The sequence below is a fragment of the Taeniopygia guttata genome, chromosome 6 (genome assembly GCF_048771995.1).
Source record: "Taeniopygia guttata chromosome 6, bTaeGut7.mat, whole genome shotgun sequence".
Lineage (NCBI taxonomy): Eukaryota > Metazoa > Chordata > Aves > Passeriformes > Estrildidae > Taeniopygia > Taeniopygia guttata.
The window spans coordinates 10,969,824-10,983,568 of NC_133031.1; the positions used below are offsets into that span (position 1 = coordinate 10,969,824).

Sequence of the window (13,745 nt, forward strand, 5' to 3'; positions counted from 1 at the left end):
AGGTGTAGTGAATTTCTGCAGCACCTGCAAACTCTGTAAAGCCCCGAGGCACTGCTCTTGTGCAGAGCTGCCGAGGAGCCATTTGAAGCCCTGCAGCAGTGCCCCGAGCGGCGCAGCTGGCTCGGCCCCTCACCCGCGGCTGTGGGAGCTCGGAGCAGCTCTGCTCAAAACGCGGCACCCGAGCCTGGGGGTACCGGCAAATGGAGCTGCTCCCAAGTACTTCACTTTACTACTACATGTGGGTTTAAATGTTTTCATCACTGGTTTATGTGTTTATTTCAGTCCGTGTTTTTAATGAGGTTTGTGTGCCTGGAAAATATATGCACACTGTAATGCAAGCTAATTCTAGCAAACACAAAAGATGGAGGTGTTTGTGCTTTCTGAGGTGTGCTTGAGGAGCAGCCCTTTCCCCTGCCTCAGCTGCTGGAGCCCCCTTCGCAGCCTGGAGCAGGGACCCGAGGGAATGGCCTGAAGCTGCCCCGGGGGAGGTCGAGACCGGGTGTCAGGAAAAGGTTCTTCGCCCAGAGGGTGGCCGGGCACTGAACAGTACCCCCAGAGCAGCGGTGACAGCAGCAGGCTGACAGAGCTGGAAAAGCGTTTGGACAACGCTCTCGGGCACACGCTGGGACGGCCGGGGATGTCCTGCGCAGGGCCAGGAGCCGCCGATCCTTGTGAGTCCCTTCCCGGTGGCGATTCTGCACGATCGCACGTCAGGAGCCCGGGCCGAGCTCCGCCCGCGCCTCCTCCCCGGGCGGGGCAGGGCAGGCGGAGCGCCCCGCACACCCGGGCAGGGCAGGGCCGGGCAGGGCAGACGGAGTGCCCCGCACACCCGGGCAGGGCAGACGGAGTGCCCCGCACACCCGGGCAGGGCAGGCGGAGTGCCCCGCACACCCGGGCAGGGCCGGGCAGGGCAGGGCCGGGCAGGGCAGGCGGAGCGCCCCGCACACCCCGGCGGGGCGCGGCCGCGGGCAGCCCCGGCTCCGCTGCCTCCCCGCGGCGGGGACAGGTGGGCTCGAGGGGCCGGGGCTGAAGACACAAAAAAGCGACAAGATTTTCCTCTGATAGCTTTTATTTGCGGTGCGGAGCTCCGTCCGTGAATGAGCTGAATGCGCGTTATCAGCGTACACATCGATATAGACAGATACATGTATTTCAGTAGAGACAAAACATAACGGGAACAACATGTGCTGTAAATACACATTTACATTTGTCATAAATATATATCTTTTTATAAAAATAAAAGTATCGCTAAAATATTTCTCTGTCTTCTGGAACTCATGCTGTGTTTTCACAGCGGTCCTGCCAAACTACCCGTGGCACAGGGGCTCTGGCAGCGCTTCTGTCAAAGGAGCGAGGTCGGGCTCTTACACCTTTGAAACACCCCTGTTTTGGAATCGAACGTGTTTTACTTTTGATCACTGTGAACACGGAGTTTAATTTAAAAATTTGCTTTTTAATTTCTGCACCCCGGCACTGTGTGTACATTGGTGTACACCTACGGGGAGAGCGAAACAATTACCTTCTGACAGTTCTCTTGCAGGGGGTTGTGTGGCCTGGGTCCCACCAAGAGGGCTCAAAAATCATAGCCACTTTTTACATCAATGCAGTTACACTTAGTTTGTCAGTCAGTTTTCTCTCTTTTCATACTGAACAATCTATTCCACAGTATTCTGGTTAGAAACATTTCAAAAGCTTCATGTTTGGTTTCCATAAGTGCATAAAGGTGTGTATTTTTACACATCGTAAAAGAACTTAATCTGCATAACACAAATAATTTTAAATAAGAACTTAATAAAACCTATTTCCTGAAATCCTTGATAGATACAGTGTGCGATCACACCACACAGGTGTAGGGAATTGTGTTAACTGAGAAGCAGTACAGTCCCCTGTGAAGCTCCTGCTGTCAGAGAAGTTTGTAATGCCTGTGAATTTTTATCCATCTGTCATTTAACCAGAACCCTCCAAATTAAACAGACCTGAACTTAGCCTGAAGCTTCCTGCACCAAGTCAGGTACCCTGCAGATAGTGCTTTTAGCACAGGTAGTGGCAAAGGTAAACCATGTACACAAAAGATTTCTTCTGCAGGGACTGAGGTCATCAAAGCTGCTCCTTTCAGATATTCAGGCTGAACACTAAGACCAGATCAGTAAGATACAAGTACAGAGTGGTTAGTTGAATAAATAGGAAGTATGGGTAGTCACTGGTCCTCAAGTAAAAATGTATTGTCAGTATTTTCCACCACCAGTAGTTTCCAGAGCAGGAGAATGCAAAACACCTGTTACAGCAGCTGTAGACAACTAAGGGGCTCTTAATAAAACTTGGTATAAAGTATCAGGTGTGGGTGTAGATGCTTCCTGAGTTCTCAGTGATTGTGTTAAGCATAGTGTCTGAGCTACTGTTAAGATTATAGACAAAAAAGTAAAATGAGAAACAGGTAATATTTGCAAATAACTATCTGTACTTAATGTAGCTAGGATTACAAAATAAAAGTATATATTTAATTAGAAGAAAATTAATAAATTACCAAATAACTATTCACAGTATTTTTACACACTTAAGATATGACTACAATTTTAAACATAAACTTCTACAAAAATATGTAGTGCTACATTTATGTTAGAAATGCAGAATGCTTTTGTAATGAAGTGATACTTCACTAAAAGAAAAATTACTGGGAACGTTTTGAAGTAATTTTCATAATTATCGTATAGGAACAATTTAAAGTTTTATTTTGAACCGTGCATTCTTTAAGCAAACTTTTGGTCTTGGTAACAATTTTCTTGGGTTTAGTTTATGTATTTTTATATCTTAACTTTTAAATTAGATTAGATGTTAGGAAGATCTTTACTGTGAGCAGGGAAGCAGTGGAGCAGGTTGCACAGAAAAGTTCTGGATGCCCCATCCCTGGAAGTTTTCAAGGCCAGGCTGGATGGGGCTTGGAGCAACCTGGTCTAGTGGAAGGTGTTTGCCCATGGCAGGGAAGTGGGAACAAGATGATCTTTAAGATCCCTTCCAACCTAAACTACTCTATGATAACTTTGGGGCAGCTTTTATGCTAAAATACTATTTATATAATCTAAAATCAGATTTCATCTTTGGTTTGAACCACAGCTCATGAAGTAATAAAACATACATATTTTTCAGTGAAATATAATAACTTTTAAAAAAATGAACCAAGCTCTTAATGTCTGTAAATCATCATAGTTGATTTACTTAAACATAGCTACTTGTTCTAATTGATTATCAGGCCCACTGTGCTTTCATATATGGGATTATGGATATCCTTTATCCAGCAGTCTGCTTAATTGCACGTATGCACCTCCAAAGAGGCAGTAAAATAATCACAGACATATAGAATCTCCTGAATTTGTATCTAGAGTTCTTAAACAGAAATGTATCTGCATCTCTAGGTTATTGCAATAAATCTATTCTCCTTTTAGGCTTCAGAGTGCTTAAATGTGTGATTTTTCAGTTTACAAAGGAAGAGAGAACATCACCTCTCCACAGGCAAGGCAGCAATCCGTGGCCAGGCCTCAGAGTGTGCTCCAGCTTGTGCAGCACGGGATCTGCACTGGAGTTTGGAATTGAATGTCTTCAGTCAGTGAGTAAGTTATATTCTAACAATGATACTGAACACCTCGAAGTAAGGCAGCATATTTGATCTCACAAGAAAGTAACTGGAAATATCAGTCCCTGGAAGGATTTATAGGGAATGAAAGAGATAATTAGGAAAACCTCAGGATAACATTCACATAAAATGGGAATTAGCAGACACTATATATTACCACTTTCCTGGTTGAATTTACTGTATATTGCAGAATATGATACCCTATATCTGCTATTAAAACTTATAAAATATAAATCCCTCCAAGCGGGATGATGCAAAGCTGATATGAGTACCAGTACTGGTATTTATAACTCTAGCATGAAGACTTCCTTATATTGCAATTTACCTCTTCATTCTAATTATTGCTCTTTGATTTTGTGTGGTTGCATTCACTCTCCTGCCAGTCAATGTGACTAAATTAATTCCAATACAAACAGAAAAGGTCTTAAGTAGGATTGAATAGTACTTTTGTTTTGTGCTTTGCTGCTCTGTCAGGCTGGATTTTGCTCACCAATAGAAAGAAATAATTAAGCCAATTCATTAGGGACAAAATTCTCCCAGTTATCTGTGATGGATCATGTCTCCAGTATGCTGCTTTCAGAACAGGACTGTGCTTGAGACCAGTGCAAACTAGAATAAAGCTAAATTATTTCTGCAGCATTTTGAACTGGGGGAAACATGCAAACACTCATGTCATGTTCCTAAACTCTGTGGAAATGTACAGGGGACAATCTTAAAAAAATAATCAGTTTTTCTTATATGGTAAATAGACTGGTGGTATTAAATACTCTTCATGCAAAAGTTCAAGATATAATGGCATCAGCCTATTATTAACAGTATTACTCTCAAAATTCCTAATAGGGGAAATTTCTTTTTTTCTTTACATGCAAATCTTGCAGTAATAGATGAGAATATTTTAGAACTACTTGCAGGGGATATTAATTAATTGGTGTTCCTTAGTATCTAATTTATATCATATGCATATAACTTACTCAATTTTTTAGGTAATAAAATGGCACAAAGTAATTATGGTTAGAAATTGTAGTATAACCATACTTTTATGACTTCCTCCTTCATTTCAGTCAGTGAGACCTAATCTTTTTTGCTGACTTGTAAGCAAGAAATGGTAGATTTAGTACACAGAGTTCTAAATGTTGGCAACAATGATAAACAATTGACACTTTGGTTCTACACTATTATATTACTAGTATTATCTTGCCTTTAAACAGCTATGTCATGTTTCTTCCTAGAGTGGGTTCAGGAGGATAATTCCCACAGTCTCCTAGCGCTGGTGGTCACTCTGCAGCTGTGTGGTTGCATCTTGTTTAGCAGGTGGCTTTGCTGTAATAGAGCTGCATTTGTTGCACAGATCTCTCATTGCTAGGAGACTTTCTTCCACAGCTTTTGCAAACAAGTGTGAGGAGGTTTCCTTACATTCCTTAAAGCTTGAGATGCAGAATAATAAATGCTCTGGCTGAGGGTTATAACATGCCCCATATCCATTGGGCACCACAGGCCCATAGCAGCAGAACATTTCCATAGTAGTAGGAACCTGGTTGCAGGGAGAAGGGAAGGAGTGATCTCTGATTAATCAGGGCACCTAAAATCAGCTGCATAGGAATTAGGAAAAATAGGAAAAATGCTACAAATGCTGGAAAAGTGGTGAATCCAGCCTTGTGGAGTATCACTGTCTTCAGAAGTCCAGACCTGGAGATGATTTACCTTGGAAGGCAAAAGCTGATCTCAGTGTAAAATCTCATTTGTTTGCTATCGTTTAAAAACTGGTGTAGTTTAAGGTGGCTATAATGCATTTCTTTGCTCAATTTCTATAGATATTTGAAAGCTAGAAGATTTGTTATTGATAGGAATTTTATGTAATCCTTGTACATAAAATGGATATGTAAAACTTCTTTAAGGTTTTTAATTTCTTAAGGTTATGTTAAATTTTTAATGTGAAGACTGCATTAAATTAGAGAAATGAGCATTGTCCATTTCTGATAATAATTTATAATTGATGCTTTATAAAAATACTTTAATGCAAGTAGGCATTCTATTACACCCCAGTTTAATCATAGCATAATATGGCAGTGAAACACTTCTGCAGAAAAAAAAAGGTTTTAGAAATCTATATGTTTCAGACTTTGTGTTCATGGGCCTTCTCAAACAACATTTGCCTTTTTAATGGTGTAGAACAGGCCATTAGTCCTGCTAATAGAGCCATAGAATTGTCAGATGAATTTGCTGTGCAACAGCCGAAGGCCATAAAGCTATTCAGAAGCATTCTTTTCTCATGGATAATTTCTTGGAGAATTTATGTACTAGCATGTTGGTTACATTTACTCATGTCTGCAAGCCTACAAACATTATGACAAGATCAAGTTACTTATTAAGGTTTTATGCTGTAGCAAGATATTGTAAGTCTCTTTTGTTGCATAGTACCAATCTGTTGCTGTTGGGTTAGTGTTTCAGTTAATGAATTCCTACATAGACTTCTTTTTTCATTAGGACTGCTACTACATGCAATGAAACATTTAATTTTTAGGCTGTATGACGTAAAGATGCTTCTTTATTCAGAACATTAAATGTAGGAAGTATTGAGTCTCAGAGTACCTTTGTATGTGCAAATAACTGTAAATCTGTAAATGTCTGTACCTGTCTAAAATGTCTGTAAGTCTTAAGTTGCACGTCTGCATGAGTTGCTGCCCTACAGCAAACAACAGAAGGCTCTCTAAGATCTTAAGTGTAGCAACTTTTAATAGTAAAATTTCCTCGTGGCTCTTGGCTTTTTGTTTCTCAAAATGGCAGCCCTTCTGGCTTGTGGCTACTGTCAGTGGAGTAAAGACTGCTCCCTAGACATGTCATCTTAGGAGAAGGAGGAAAAGAAGGGGAATGGGATTATATGTAGTTTGGAAACTGAGCCCTCATGTGAATTTTACTAGTTTGTTTGTGGGCATTTCCAGAATTTCTGCAAAGGACTTTGGAATGTTGCCTTTGAAGTGATAACTGCACTCAGTATTTACTGTGCTGATGAACTAAAACAGGATTGAAAATGTGGAGCAATTTGCAGACTTCCTGATGATACTGCTTTTGTTTGCTTGCCTTTTTTACATTGTTCTTACTGTTAGCAACAAGGTCTGGCAGAACACAAACGAACTATGCTTTGCTTGGCAAGTGAGCACGAGGCACCCACCTGGCTGGTTGAGAGGATGAATCGATTGCTTGTCAGATAAGTCTCATCTGTAAATATCTCTGGCAGTTCCTTGAAGTGCTCCCGAGCCACCTCTCTGAGCCCTAGCAGGTGATTGTCTATTGCCATTCCAGTAACAGCCTGTGATAAGACAACAACATTTAACTGAGTTTGCAGGCATTTGGACTATTACTGCCCAGTGCTCTGGTCAGAGCTGATGAACTTGGTTTGAGTGATGTCAAGCCTGTAATTTTCAGATATTACTCTGAGTATGTATTTTGCTGAAGATCAGTAACTAGAAATTAATGTGGTGCTCTGAAGATTTACAAATTAGGAAGGAGACAGTCCTGATGTGCATTATGTGCTGATGTTATCTGTATGTTCATTGTCTCTCAGAGCTGACTTGAGCTGGGCTGGGCTTCTAAAGACGCTGAGGGGAGCATATGGGACAGCAGAAATTTCTAAACCTGTTTTGGAATTTTCTGTGCATCATTTGCATTATGTCTCAAGGTGGAGGGCTGGAAAACACCTGCAAAACACCCCCAAATTGTAACAAATCTTCCATCACCTTGCTGTCTGCATCTCCCTTTGGCAGCTAGATCATATGCCATTCCATAGAATGTAGATCCAAGGATCTGGTAGGTGTCTGCAACAGGCTGAGCAGAATAATGGGTAGATTTGCCAGTGATCTGTCACAGAGCTATGAGCAAGCCCCACCCCTTGGAAAAATGAGTTAGGGATACAGAAGCAGTGGTGGCAGCTCACAGGAGCTGCTGCTGAGCCTGCAGTGAGTCCCTGCCATCAGCTGCCTATGCTCAGGTCTCTGCTCTATCCAGTTACCAAGTGCTCTAAAGGCATTTATTAGCTTTAAGAGCTTTTCCCTACAGTAAATGTGATTGAAGATGGCTAATGGGATCAAAATTCAGCACTGGGGGCTTGGTAGACAGGATAGTTACAGAGCTTTGCTTCTTTAGGAAACTAAACCAAAATGTGTCCAGCCAAGCAGGTATTGCCTCAGATAAGTGTGCTCAGAATCCTTCAGATCAGGTTTGTTCTTGCTGGTGAAAGCACTGATTTTGTGGACTGAACTGTAGCTTTTCTGTGGCCCAGGCTGAAGTCATGTAGGAAGGGAAAGCTGAACTAAGGGCATTGTACTGCCCTGAGAGCAGAGCTGATATCCCTGTGGCACAGAACCCTTGTAACAAGGGGAACAAACAGCCTGAGAAAAGGCAGGATATAAAAAAGAGCATGAGCTTGGTTTTCCTCTTAAGGATTAAAAAAAAAATAAAATAAAAGAACAAGTTTACTTCTCCTATGAGGAGAATAATTTTAACCACTGCTAAGTGCCTGAAACAGGGGGTTGGGAGTGCTTAGCCTGGTTTAGCTTATTAAGAACTAAGCACCCATTGGTAAAGGAGCTCTTTGTTCATCAGCCCAGAGGAAGGATGCTTGCAAAAAGGTAGCATACATCAGCGATGTGTTATGTTCTTTTTCCCATACAGGGAAACTGACTTGATAACCAAAGGAAATATTTTGCTATCACACAAGATTTATAAGGCTGTTAGCAATGACATTTTTGCAACATAGATCAATGTCTAGTCTGAAGAGAGGCTGAGACAGGCTAACGAAATAAACTGTGAGTCAACGCATAGGAAAAAACTGGCCTAAATTGAATTTTAGAGCTCCACTTTTAAGATAGCAATGCTACTAGTAAGCCTTAACAAGGGGAAATAAAATCATTAAATTGCTTTCTGTTTTATAAAGTAGATTTTTTTTGTTTTCTTAGGAGCTATTACATTTCAGTCTGTTACGCACAGTTTAGTCAGACCATCTAAGTCTTACTCAGAGTTTAAAGCTCTAAAGATTACATTCTGCTATTCTGAGAAAGGAGGGGGAGCTTGGTAAATAGAAATACCTGGAGAGCTTTTTAAATTTAAATAGAAATTATTTTTCCAATGGAAGTTTTAATATTTCCCCATGAGATACACGGGAGACTGAATTTTATAGCAGTTTCTGGGTTTGAAACAACTTGAAGGAGAGAATTAATGTGTGTTTTGCTTTTTTGCTTTTTTCCTCTCTCTTTTTTTTTTTTTTTTTTTTTTTTGGAGAGCTGTTGTACAGAAATTCCATTGGTTGTGACCCAACCCATTGTTGTAGACCTACAGTGTCTTGTGTTCATTCGGGCAAGGCAGTTGCCCTGAAGTAAGACTTGGCTTCTCTTCACAGAACATGTGAAATCTCAGCTTCTAAGATGTGGGTTCTAAGCACAAGGCTTGAAACACAGAATTGTTTTTGTTTTGTTTCACAGCCCTGCCTGAAAGCAACACTTTGCCTCTTCAGTGCTCAGAATATACCTTTAAAACCACCTCTGAAGGTGAATAATTTCTTGAATATTATGAATATTCAGAGAGTAATCAAAAATATGGGTTTATAGGCAGTGGTCTGAGTCAAACCAAAGGTAGAAAATTCACTTATCATAGCTGGTTATTAATATTTATTCATAAGTGGTATGACTAAGTTGTTTATAGAACAAGCCTGTGCTTTGTCTTGGCACAGTGGGACATAGAGCATTACCCAGACTGAATTGTCTAATTTTAATCAACAGAAAATGAGTTGTATTTGATATTAAACTGATTTCTTTACTGGAGGGCATCTCTCCCTGTTATTAGACACTGCATTCAGGTATTTAAAAGAAAACTTACTATAATCACTCCCTTATTGTTAATGACCTTTATTAGAAATGGCAGTTTGGAATACCAGAATACATATTCCAGAATACCAATCCATCTGAAGATCAGGTTCCAGATAGGGACCTCTACCATCTAGTGAAGAGAAATATAAGAAAATTCATAGATGGTTAGTATTAGATGTAGGTTTTTTTAAGTTGAGGTTAGTTGAATATGGCTATTTGGGCCATTAGATATGTTCCTAAGTGTGACACAGCAGATACTTTCCTGTTTGGAGGTGCCCAAATTTTTCTAGTGTTTAAATAGCTAATGACTATCTTCATATTTTTCTTGAAAAAGCTGACCAGTTCTTATTCAGCCATGCAGTGTTTTACTCACCAGAACAGAGTAATTAGTCTGAGCTGCAATTGCATCCTTAAATTTCTGCATCTTCTCGGAATCCTATTGGGGTAATCAGAATATATATATTATTGAATCAACTATCAAAGAAATAGCATCTTCCATCAACTGAGACACAAATAGCAAGCACCCCAAATGTCCTTTGCTCTTGGCTCAGGTATAAGTACTCTGATAGATGAAAAACCACAGGGATCAATGTCCTGATCAGCACCAGCTGGTCATCTGATCGTGCAAGGGGAGAACAGGTTTCTTGGTAGTGGTTTGTTTGAAGTCAAGAAAAGGTTTGCAGTTGCTTTTGTGTATTCTTTCCATAGATTTTGGGGATGTAGATTATTACTGATAGAATCACTATGTTTGAAGTAGGGAAAATAATTGCCTAAAGTAATTCAGTATTTTCAAAACAGGCAGTGTACCTTCTCCAGAATGGTTTATCTAGACAATGACATATTAATGAAAGCTATTACTGATATTTTACTAGCCAGTCAAAAAATTACTCCCATGTGTGAAAGGGCATCTAGAATTTTCCAAGGCCGCATCCACAGATGCCTCACATTTCAGATAACAGGCTAGTAAATTTTAACTCCTGTCAAATGGCAGCCTTTTATATTAAGGGAATGATCCTAAGAAATGTTGCCTTGCTGTACATCAAGTCCAACACTGCAACTTTAGGAGACCCTGAAACAGCCAGAAATGAGTGGGTCTCCAGATAAACAGGGGACCTTCAGCTTCCATGGACGATGAATGATCTTTTTAACAAAAAATTCATTTTAGAAGCAACTCAAGGTCACCATCAGGGACCTTCAAAATATAAAGTCTGATATTTTTTTCACAAGGCTAGAGCCAAGCCTTAGTTCCCCTGTACAGATTAAATTACCAAATGCAGTCTTTAAATCTGATTAATTTACAGCTATTCAAGCAATCTCTAGTGCCAGTAGCTGCTGCTTTTACAGCAAGTGTCAAATGCATGAGATATTTCTCCTGCTGAAGAATCAATCTGACTCAATCAATCTTTGGTGACTGTTCAAGCCATCGTTTGAGGATAATTTTTGTTTGTATCAGAAAAACATTTTTTAATTGGATTTAAATTAATCGCTATTAACAAACAATATTTTGGGGACTTTGAGGCTACTTATACCAGGTAGTGCATCTCTTTGTCCAGAAAAAAAGAATTAACCCCTTCACATTCAGAGCAGTGTGTAGGTCTAAAGAAATCACCTTGGAATAGGGTTGTATTAAATTAATTTTCTAATGTTTCTGTGATACTAATATATATGTAGTGTTGCACGGAAAGATGAAGATGTTCACATAAAAACAAAGATTTATTAATGTCTGTTGGAAATAACAATCTCAGACCTGTGTAAGTGTCCTCTGTATTGCTCTGTGGAGAAGAGGCCAGGAAAACTATCACTGGGTTGGTTTGCATTATGATTACAGGTTTTCCAGGGGAAATGAAACCATTATTCCCCCTATTCTGTATGGCCAAGGATAAGAGCTTCATCTAGAGACACATGGAATTTTTTGGCTTGCTTATGTCAAACAGGACAGTTTAGGAGGCTGGGAAAGGGGAGCATGATCTCAGATTTGGGTGGGAAAAAAGGTGAGAAATGCTGAAGCTCTGGGAGAGCTGCAGCAGTCAATAAGTATTTGAAAAAGGCAGGAAGGAAGAAATATTTGCAAGGGGCTAGAAATATCTATTGAAACAACGTGGTAGGAGCATGCTGGCTCCTGCCAGGAGCACAGTGAGTGTGCCACAGCACGGGCTGGGACTGTGCTGAGTGCCCAGGTGGGGAGAGGAAAGTGCACAGAAAACAGGAACTTCTGATGTGATGTGATTGAGAACCATCTTGTCAGACAGGACACTGACAGCAAATAAAACCAGCCTCTTCTTGCCTACTGTGTGGTAGTCACTATTCTGTGCAATAGTATGGTCATATGCAATAGGCAATAGTCTGCCAGGAATTACCCACCCAAGAAAGGGAGTTACTTTGGGGTTTTTGAGTTATTTTACCATGGGACTTGAGCTTTGTTCATCAGGAGCTAAGTTCTGGGCATGATAACCTTGATATTGAATAAGCTGTGGATGAAGAGAGGACTTATCTGGGCAAATTTTCATTATTCTCTAGGATGTTAGATCTTGGTTTATAATTTTTCATTAATTTACACCAAATCCATAGCTCAGCAATGCTTCTGGCAATGTTATGCTAAATTCTAAAGAGCAGCCATGTGGGCTGTTGCCACTGGAATGAGCTTACTGTGAAAAATAAACTGTATTGTGGCAGCATTTTGCATCTAAACAGCCACCTGGAAATTCCCTGTACAGCAGCACAGTGCAGTGGGTGGAAGTGGTGCAGAGACTTTGAGGGAGGCTCCCCAGGGATGGTGGGCAGGACAGTGCACAGGGCTGTTTGTACAGCTCTGCTCTCAACTGCACCTCTTTGCATCCCCATCTACTCTGTACAGAGCTCATGCTTCTGGCAAACAGATGGTGGTGCCCCAAAGAAAGGCAATCTTAATTTTTCTTTTTGCAGTATGATATCAGGACAGTTTAGAGAGTTGTTTGATTAGCTTGATAAAGCTTTTCATCATTAAGGTTCAGCTTCCTTGAGGATCCTATAGGACTTAGTCTATTTGGTAGAAAAATCCCTTTAAAACAAAAAAAAGATATCAAAAAAGAACATATCCATATATCCAGAAATGAAAGCATGGCAATTACATCACATATTGCAGGCTGCAGCAGAACTAACCACTGCAGGAGACCTGCCAGGCAATTCCCCTGGTGTGGCAGTTTAATGATCCTGAACTTTGCATGTTCAGCCTAGATCTCTCCAGGGAACTGAACTTGGATCTGATGATAGAACATTCATATCACAGTACTAAATCTAAAATTAGATATTATGTTTCTTATAATGTCACATTTAGGTACCTCTGAATCTTTTGGATGCTTAAATAAAAAAAGGGAAATATTTATATTTAGCTTAATGGTCAGTCTGTACGAAAAGCAAAATCCTGTAATGCTTGCTGCCTTGCCCTATGCCTTTATGTTCTCAGTTATGTGTTAAAAAGTGAGAGAACTGGGGCCATGAATGCATTATTTACTTAGTGTTTTGGCAAAGAGGAGAGAGGGAGCCAGCCCGACATACCGACACAGCTGCCTTGTCACCTGCCATTGCCTTGACAAAAGCAAATGCTTCCGAGGTAGCAGACCTAATATTCTCCACCCGGCCCTCATCAAATCGGCGCAGGGAAGCGCTTTCATAGGTTGGGACAAGCCTCCTGTGGCACCTGAGAGAGTGAAGAAAAACAAAGAATGATTATTTTCTAAAAGTCATAAAGACTAAGAGAAATATAGGCTTGGTACATTTTATTGTTACAGCCACACTTTGATTTCTTGCACAGTATTCATCTCAGTGTCGATAGAATTCCATAAGAAACTTTAAAAAGATGAATGCTCACTCCTTTCTAATATGAAGAGCTGCATACAGCTGTATATGTTTTAGTTATGCATTGCCAGTAAAAAATGACTTCTTGTGTAAAAACAAGGCTAGTAAAACAAAAATTTACTGAAAGATCTCAAGGAATGTTTTATTTGTACTGCATCATAAAGTAATTGTGTAATTAATCATTTACTTATGGGCTTGAAATTTGTTTTATAAAAAACAAGAGAAAATGCACTTAGTGAGTGAATGAAAAGAAGAAAACTAAAAGGGAAGTATGATGTTTTTGTGAGCTGGAATGAAAACCCTCATAACAATTAAAACAGATTATGAAGACTGTTATTTAATTTGAGTCCAGGTATACAGATACTACTTGCTTCAGGAGACAGACTGTGTCTTTCAGTTGAAGCAGGTGGTCTCAGAACACAACT

General features: G+C 40.2%; 1 protein-coding gene across 1 annotated transcript in view; it reads right to left on the reverse strand.

The window, feature by feature from the left end:
• Window positions 1-1,051: 1,051 nt before the first annotated feature.
• Window positions 1,052-13,745, reverse strand: part of CHAT (choline O-acetyltransferase) — a 39,078-nt gene continuing 26,384 nt past the window's right edge. The window contains exons 12-15 of the mRNA XM_002190917.6: window positions 13,021-13,162; window positions 9,860-9,922; window positions 6,798-6,935; window positions 1,052-5,159 (exon numbers count right to left, since the gene is read on the reverse strand). Coding sequence (XP_002190953.5) covers window positions 4,890-5,159; window positions 6,798-6,935; window positions 9,860-9,922; window positions 13,021-13,162 — 613 coding nt within the window. The 3' untranslated portion in view covers window positions 1,052-4,889. The remainder of the gene's footprint in view (window positions 5,160-6,797; window positions 6,936-9,859; window positions 9,923-13,020; window positions 13,163-13,745) is intronic.